The sequence below is a fragment of the Triticum urartu genome, chromosome 5A (assembly GCF_056163025.1).
Source record: "Triticum urartu cultivar PI428250 chromosome 5A, HENAU_Tu73, whole genome shotgun sequence".
Classification (NCBI taxonomy): Eukaryota; Viridiplantae; Streptophyta; class Magnoliopsida; order Poales; family Poaceae; genus Triticum; species Triticum urartu.
In genome coordinates, this window is record NC_141877.1 from 636032333 (window position 1) to 636040733 (window position 8401).

The 8401-nt window shown below is 53.6% G+C and overlaps 1 protein-coding gene across 1 annotated transcript; it reads left to right on the forward strand.

Moving 5' to 3' along the window:
- The first annotated feature begins 2524 nt into the window (after positions 1 to 2524).
- LOC147973611 (uncharacterized) lies at positions 2525 to 3706 on the forward strand. The gene is made up of 2 exons (XM_087522158.1): positions 2525 to 3219; positions 3317 to 3706. The coding sequence occupies exons 1-2, from the start codon at positions 2779 to 2781 to the stop codon at positions 3404 to 3406; spliced, it is 531 nt and encodes a 176-aa protein (XP_087378284.1). The 5' UTR covers positions 2525 to 2778; the 3' UTR covers positions 3407 to 3706.
- Positions 3707 to 8401: the final 4695 nt, after the last annotated feature.

Genomic DNA, 8401 nt, shown 5'->3' on the forward strand with positions numbered 1-8401 from the left:
GCTGGAGCGCGTAACGTTTCGCGCTCAAGTCGCCCATCCTCAACCGTAGATCTCCGGATGAACTGCTCTGGTGGATGTAACCTTACTTTTGAAATTACCGTAGCACTGTAGCTAGCTGAACATGCCGCTGTCTACCTTTTTCAACTGCTCGAGCCTTTTTAAACCCTCCTCCGGCTTGTGGAGAGGGCATTCTGGATGTAACCGGGATTGGCCCTTGAAGCCGCCGTGTTCCGGCTGGCGAACCCTAGTTTTGTAGCTCAGATCCACTTGAAATCGATCCCCAGAATCCCCAACAAAGTCGAGTGATTTTCTCTGTTTCTCTAAAATTCAGTGACAGTCCTAGTCTGGCCCTGTCATGTTACTCGCCGTGTTCTCGACTGCTTGCCTTTTGATATACCTATGGCAATGCTCTTTTGACGACCTGTCAGGACTGCAACATCATCGACAACACTTAGAATCATTACAGTACCGTTTCATATGTCCAGGCGCCTATCAACCGTCGATCTACAATCCTATGGCAGCTGGAGCGCGTAACGTTTCGCGCTCAAGTCGCCCATCCTCAACCGTAGATCTCCGAATGAACTGCTCTGGTGGATGTAACCTTACTTTTGAAATTATCGTAGCACTGTAGCTAGCTGAACATGTCGCTGTCTACCTTTTTCAACTGCTCGAGCTTTTTTAAACCCTCCTCCGGCTTGTGGAGAGGGCATTCTGGATGTAACCGGGATTGGCCCTTGAAGCCGCCGTGTTCCGGCTGGCGAACCCTAATTTTGTAGCTCAGATCCACTTGAAATCGATCCCCAGAATCCCCAACAAAGTCGAGTGATTTTCTCTGTTTCTCCGAAATTCAGTGACAGTCCTAGTCTGGTCCTGTCATGTTACTCGCCATGTTCTCGACTGCTTGCCTTTTGATATACCTATGGCAATGCTCTTTTGACGACCTGTCAGGACTGCAACATCATCGACAACACTTAGAATCATTACAATACCGTTTCATATGTCCAGGCGCCTATCAACCGTCGATCTACAATCCTATGGCAGCTGGAGCGCGTAACGTTTCGCGCTCAAGTCGCCCATCCTCAACCGTAGATCTCCGAATGAACTGCTCTGGTGGATGTAACCTTACTTTTGAAATTACCGTAGCACTGTAGCTAGCTGAACATGTCGCTGTCTACCTTTTTCAACTGCTCGAGCTTTTTTAAACCCTCCTCCGGCTTGTGGAGAGGGCATTCTGGATGTAACCGGGATTGGCCCTTGAAGCCGCCGTGTTCCGGCTGGCGAACCCTAATTTTGTAGCTCAGATCCACTTGAAATCGATCCCCAGAATCCCCAACAAAGTCGAGTGATTTTCTCTGTTTCTCCGAAATTCAGTGACAGTCCTAGTCTGGTCCTGTCATGTTACTCGCCGTGTTCTCGACTGCTTGCCTTTTGATATACCTATGGCAATGCTCTTTTGACGACCTGTCAGGACTGCAACATCATCGACAACACTTAGAATCATTACAATACCGTTTCATATGTCCAGGCGCCTATCAACCGTCGATCTACAATCCTATGGCAGCTGGAGCGCGTAACGTTTCGCGCTCAAGTCGCCCATCCTCAACCGTAGATCTCCGGATGAACTGCTCTGGTGGATGTAACCTTACTTTTGAAATTACCGTAGCACTGTAGCTAGCTGAACATGCCGCTGTCTACCTTTTTCAACTGCTCGAGCCTTTTTAAACCCTCCTCCGGCTTGTGGAGAGGGCATTCTGGATGTAACCGGGATTGGCCCTTGAAGCCGCCGTGTTCCGGCTGGCGAACCCTAGTTTTGTAGCTCAGATCCACTTGAAATCGATCCCCAGAATCCCCAACAAAGTCGAGTGATTTTCTCTGTTTCTCTGAAATTCAGTGACAGTCCTAGTCTGGTCCTGTCATGTTACTCGCCGTGTTCTCGACCACTTGCCTTTTGATATACCTATGGCAATGCTCTTTTGACGACCCCAGTTCATTTTTTGGAGCTGATGTTGGCCTCTTCATGGCAAGCGAAAGCTCAACAAAAATCTTGGCTAATCTCAGATTTTTTTTTGGTAGGGGTAAAGTTGGGCACGAACCAAACACACCCGGTACCTGTGACGTCTGTGTACCAGATCAGAGGCCACACTCGATCATTGTGTTGGCATGCCTCCTCGGCCGTGTTTATCACCCACAACGATATGTACTTGGAACAGAGTTACTCGCCTGCAGTGCACGACGGAGCAAGTATGTACCACTACGTACTCCACTCCACGGCTCACGGGCGCCGTGCTGTCAGTGCTGCTGTCATTTATTATGCCGGCCGGTCAGCAGATCTAGCCTAACGGCCTGAATCCCGTGGGTGACGACGAGCGATGATGATGGAGATTCCCTTCCGTTCCGCCCGCCGGTGTCACGGGACAAGTAAACGGTGGTCACAGCCCAGCACAGCGACCACACGATCGGCAGAAAGAAAAGCGCTCACCCCAGGAGGCCGTCCAGCGATGCACTCTGCTCACAGGTGCCGACCACGACCGCACCAGCGTGCGTCGCGGCCAAGTGGGATCCCACCTACCCGCGCTCCGCAACGGCTATATTCCTCCTCGCCTTCCCCGCGCTTAAATCCCGCGCCCCCTTCTTCCCCCTCATCCCCTCCCGATCTCCCGCACCACTCCCATCCACCAATCAATCCTGAATTCCTGTCCCGGTGGACTTCCTGCTCCCCAACGGCTACTGTGCCATTCACCGCACCTCCTCCCCCTCCGGCCAATCCAACCCAATCCAATGGCGACGACGCCGGCGCGGCCATCACAGAGCGAGGCCGGCGAGGCGGTGTCGGTGCAGCACGTGGCCAAGGCCTCCTCGGACGAGCTACTCCGCAAGTTCGCCGACCCGGACGACGGCGACTCTTCCAACCAGCGGTCAACCCCGCCCCGCCGCAGCCTCGCGCTGCGCCGCAAGCGCTCGTCCCGCCGCGTCGCGTCCGGGCTCTCCGCCAGAGACTCCAGCGCGTCCGGGGCGGACCTGGAGCTGGCGGCGCCCAAGCGGCGGCGCAGCATCGGCGGGTCCACGGACTGGAGGGCCGGGCTGCTGCTGCCCACCACCACCACGGCCTCCTCCTCCGCCGCCGCCGCGCGCAAGGGCAACGGCGGCCACGCGCGTGCGAAGCGGGGCGCGCGGCTCGACGAGGCCGGCGTCGCGCACTTCCTCGCCGCGCTGGAGCGGGTAAGCTGGCCGTTTCTCTGTCACGTCATTTCTGAACCTCAATTTCGATCGCCTCGGCTAACACTGCATCATTGGTTGGTTGTGCGCGCGTGGTCAGACGTGGAAGAAGACGGTGGCGGGCGCGTCGAGGATGTTCGTGGAGCGGCACCGGAGCAGCCACGTGCAGCTCATCAGCGACATGGTCTAGCAGATGAGATCACCGTGCCCACTGCCCGCCCGGCGGCCGTCTGCTCGGGGTTGATAGCTACTCCAGTTTCTGCGAATTACTAACTGAATTCGTTTCTGAACTTAGCGGAATAAAAATGGCAGAGAAGGATTAACGAGGCGAATCGAACCAGCTACGTTTCTCCGGGCGGTTCAGCGTATTTCTTTGCCGTTGCAAGTGTGTTTGCTTATGCTCATTCCTTCATCGCCACCACATTGTAAATTCAAGTTTGCAAATTCTGTACCATTGCTATACTATATGCCAATTGGATTTTTCATCTTCCACTGCACTTGTACTGCACTACTAGTGTTTACTTCCAGCTTGTGCAAATTTTCTGTATAATTTTTTTTGAAGGGTTTTTTTTTTGGAAGGGTGTTTTCTGTATAATTGGAGTGACGGCTAGAGGAGACCGAGAGAAAGAGAGGGTCCGCACCCAGTACAGTAGTACCACAGGTTTTTTTTTGTTTCAAGTACCACAGGTGGAGGGGTCCGGGTGGCAGTGCTATTGACAAATTTGTTTTTGGGGAAATTGCTGTTGCCAATGTGAACCTCATGCCGATAAGGCCTTGGGCTTTGTGTGTTGGGCTGTCCTGAATGGGCCTGGAGGATCCCCCTCCCACTCAAAGTACTTGCTTCTTCTTCACCTCAAAGAGAAGAAAAAAAGTAGTTGCTTCTTCTGTTCTGTGTCGCATTTCCGCCTCAGTCTTTGGTCTACTTACTCATCGTGCTCCCCAGGAAAACATGGTTTTTAGCTGCACAATCGCAGTACGCGACGTGCTCTCTGGCTTTTACCAAGTTTTCTGTCCAAGAGACTCTTGCTGTGCGCATGAATGATGCTTCGTTCGTATCCTCTCTGACGACGAATACCCACCTTTTGCGCCGCTAGAATGGCGTAAATGAGCTTGCGAACTCTCTGAAGGTGTACAGGCAGAGCAGAAAGAAGCAAGCTCTCACATTCAGATCATACTAGCCGCGAACACATGCGGACGCGGGGATATGCATGCGTGCAGGCAAGCAGCACACACGGTGTTGTTTGATTTGGTTGCTTGGCCGCTCCAAACTGTGCACCAGACCAGAGAGACATAGGTCTCCAGCTCTTTCCATGCGGTCTCAGCGCGTGAAATTTCCAGCCTGCTTTCTTGTTACTACTTTGGTACAACAACGAACCTGCTTTCTTATCCCTAGTACTTTACATGGCAGCACGTATCGTTAGGTTCCAGGGCCTGAATAAACAAGGCCAGTTCCGAAAGGCAAGCAGGATAAGTGATGAGTCGGTCCCATGAATTTTGACGCTGGTAGGCATCATATACTCGCACCCAGCACAGCAAGGCAAACCCCCCACGCTAAGAAAACGTGACCTCAAGTCAAGCACTGACATTATTATTCCGTGCACCGGCGAGCTCCTCCTTTTCCTAACAACAAAGTGTCTGGGTGCGGTGCTCTGCACTGAATCTCATCATCAACCAGTGGGCAGGCTGGTTCGGGCGGACGGCGCTCCTTTGCACTCCCAGTAGTCTGAATCACCTGCAGAAAGAAGCAAGGTAAGGATAACAGAGCTGCCTTTCCTCTGTCTGAATCTGAAAAGGAGAAGAGAGGCTGGAACGCTGCAAAGCATCGCCGCAAATCTTCAGGTAGAAGAGTAGAATAGGTTCCCCTGCCTGTCCACGGTGAGCCGACGAGTAAAGAGCCGCGGGCATCGTGGCATGTGGAGAACGGACGGACGCGGAAATCGACCGCCTTTTCCGTGGCCTTTTCATGCCGTGCCGGGCAGAGCTCATCTTTGCCGGTGGTATGTGGTACCACCCGGAACGGATACAGTGGTTGGTGGAGCGAGCCTTTCCGCGCGGGGCCAAGGCGCGGCCGGGCATCCCCGCCGTCGCCGTCTCCCCTATTCTCTTTCGGAGAAAGGACCCGATCGCTTTGCGATTGCTGAGGGAAAAAGGTCGAGTCGAGCAAAGCAGAATAATCTTGATGCAACTGCAACTGGGGGCTTTGTTTACTAGCCCGCGAGTACGTCCCGGTGGTAGGATTTGATTATCTGGCCAGGATCGTGTGGAATTGCAACTCTGAAGCTGGCCCGTTTCATTGTCACTCGTGACAGCGTAATACTAATGTGTGTACAAAGACGTCGTATTCAGCAGCATTGGGAGCAACTCCAATGGGGCGACTCATTTCGTCTGTCGCCGTTTGTTTGGGACGTGGACAGAAAAGTCGGCCCAACGCGTCGATCCAAACAGACGCGCGTCCGCTTTCGTCCGCCTGGCGACCAATTCATGGACCGACCGATGGTTGTCACTCGTGACAGCGTAATGATGTGTGTACAAAGACGTCGTATTCAGCAGCATTGACATCTCGAGCCCGAGCGACATACCGAACGTGCAGTCTGGCCTAAGAGCATCTCCACTCGTTCGACCCTCCAGCGTATAGGCCGATGCTCTTTCGGGCGCTCGCTCCATGATTTTTAGGCTCTGGGGGCGATCTAGGTCTCAACCACGCCCCTAGATGCCGTCTGTAAGGCGTCGTAAATTCAAATTTGGTCCATTCCCACTCTAAAAAACGTCACAAGTCCGGCATCAGCGTCACAGTTCGACGATCAAATAAAAAGTTCGGCGTGCAAAAAGGAAGGACGAGTAGGCAATGCATCAAATGACAGTGTCGGCCTCCGGCGTCGGAGGAGTCGGCGTCGGCGCGACTTCTATGCTGTCGGGCGTCGTGGAGGCATCATCGCTCGGGCTTGGCGGCGGCGTTGGCGTCAGCGTGGGAGTTGGCGGCGTTGTCGACGGCATCTGGTTTAGGATGAGGCCGCGCTCTGCCAGGTACCACACCTTGAGCTGCTCGTCGTCGCTCTGGAGTATGTCCGCCCCGCCCATCAGGAAAGCCAGGTCAGTGTTCCTCTTCTTTGCGGCGACGTTAGTCCGGAGCAGGTCGAGCTTGACGGCGTTGTTCGTCATCAACGCCGACCACCGCGCCTCGGTTTTCTCTTTCCGCAGGGCGCCCCAGGTCTAAGCGCCGGCGAGGCAATGCTCGATGGACTCTTGCACACGTGCGGTAGCCGACTCGGCGTGTTTCCCTTCTCGACCCATTTGTTGTCGTCTGCTTCCTCTGCTTCGGCTGGGTGGCAGCGGCGGTGGCATCCGTTGCGGCGCGGGGGGTCGCATACTTCTTCGGCGGCATGGCGGCCGGCTGGGAGGGGATAAGGAGGAGATTGGCGGGAGGAATGGAGAATGAGAGGGAAACTGAATGGAGAAAGCGAGAGGAAACGACGAGAAAAGGGCCTCCTCTCATCGACAGAGCGTCCCCACGCCCCTTTTCGCTTCTGCCGGCGTCTCCAGGCGACCCTCGGGCACTTGGGTTCGGCTCGGGTTCGCCGGTTGTTATTTCGGGCCAAAACGGCGCTAAATGACATCCGGGGAGCGCGACTGGGCCGATTTTTGACCGCCGGCGTTAAAAAAACGTCTTGGGGGGTTTGTTGGGGACGCGACTGGAGATGCTCTAATCCCATCCCGTTGATAGCTCCACCGACCGACCGAGGAGATGGATTGTTTTCATTCAAGAAGAGAGTGGGAGCATGGCATGTGGAGCTCTCGCTGACTCCACCGACCGAAGAGTGCATGATTAGATCTGTTGGGGATGCACTAAAAGATACTATTGGGAGGATCGATGATCAGTTCCTCCGTTCAGTGGCTTGGGAACTGATATCTGCAACATATGCCAGCAGTACTACTGTGAGCTTGGAAGCTTCTGCGATACGTCTTCTCGGACTCGGAGCAGGTAAACAATGCTGCAAGACACGGTTGACTAGCAAGACTGCAAGAGTAACAGATCCCCAGTACAGTACGTCCAACAATGCTTACAGGTAACAGAGCAGGATGGGAGTACGTGAACTGGAGATGCGCCGCGCCGGCCTCTGAAGCACATAGTAGAACATACTACATTTATCTGCTCAAGGTGAAGCCCGGTGGAACAAGATGCACATTCTCCGGTGCGCCGAAGCAAGCGATCTGACCGCGGCCCGAGGTCCTGATCCAGCGTTGGTTGATTCATGTCGGCATTTCGTTTCAGGATGGAATGATCGTGGCCAATTGACGCGCTTTTTTTACGCGTTTAATTCCCCAAACACCAATACTTTTTTTTTGAATTTCTTACTACATTTTTCCAACTTTTTGTAGCACGCTGCAGCGGAAGAACCGACCAACCGGCCGGCGGGGGCGCCGTTCCGTCACGCGACGACGACGGCGGTGGTCGGCCAGAAAAAGCAATGCCCATGCGTAATACAAGAGCCAGCCGGTCAGCCTCCCGCACCAGTTTTTCGGGTGAGACAGTGGCTCAGTCGGCAGCAGGGCAGAGCAGCTTCGGCCACTCTACTTCTCGGTGGGTGCACGGCCGGGGTGGCGCATACGTACGGCGTGTAGCGGTTGGCGTGTGGAGCGAGGACGCTACTGTCGCCGTCCGGGAATTTATATGCGCACCTGTCTCGCTCGCTCGGTCGCTCACGAAAGGCAGTCGTTAGCAGCAGCGTCGCGGTGTACGCAGATTTTTTTGGTGCTCGCTCGATTGGAGCCGCCGTTTCGTTTTCAGCCCCGTCACCTTCGCCGATCGAGTGAATTCGAGAGAGAGCGTAGCCTAATTGCACGCAAATCAGTTGTCAGTCAATCATACCATGGATTTGGCATTCTCCTGGATTATGCAGAGACTAGTTTTTAATGGTAGTATAAACTTGCTTTCGTTCGTCAAACCTACTACCATGCACGGTTTGTGCCATGCTACAATCCGGTGTAGTGGAATCACTAGTATAAAATACGTCCTTATATTATGGAACGGAGGGAGTATATTAGTATCATGCATATAATACTGGTGTATGATATTATAGGTTTTTTGATTCAAAGAATTCTCAAAGGATTTTGGAGCATTCTAATTCTTAGAATTTTTTTCTATCTTGGTTGTTTGATTCGAAGGATTGTAAACCATAGAAATTTT

Excerpts from the sequence above, each read along its gene's own strand:
- LOC147973611 (XM_087522158.1), top strand. The coding sequence starts at position 2,779 with ATGGCGACGACGCCGGCGCGGCCATCACAGAGCGAGGCCGGCGAGGCG. Across the intron at positions 3,220-3,316 it reads TCCTCGCCGCGCTGGAGCGG|ACGTGGAAGAAGACGGTGGC; the intron begins GTAAGCTGGCCG and ends GCGCGTGGTCAG.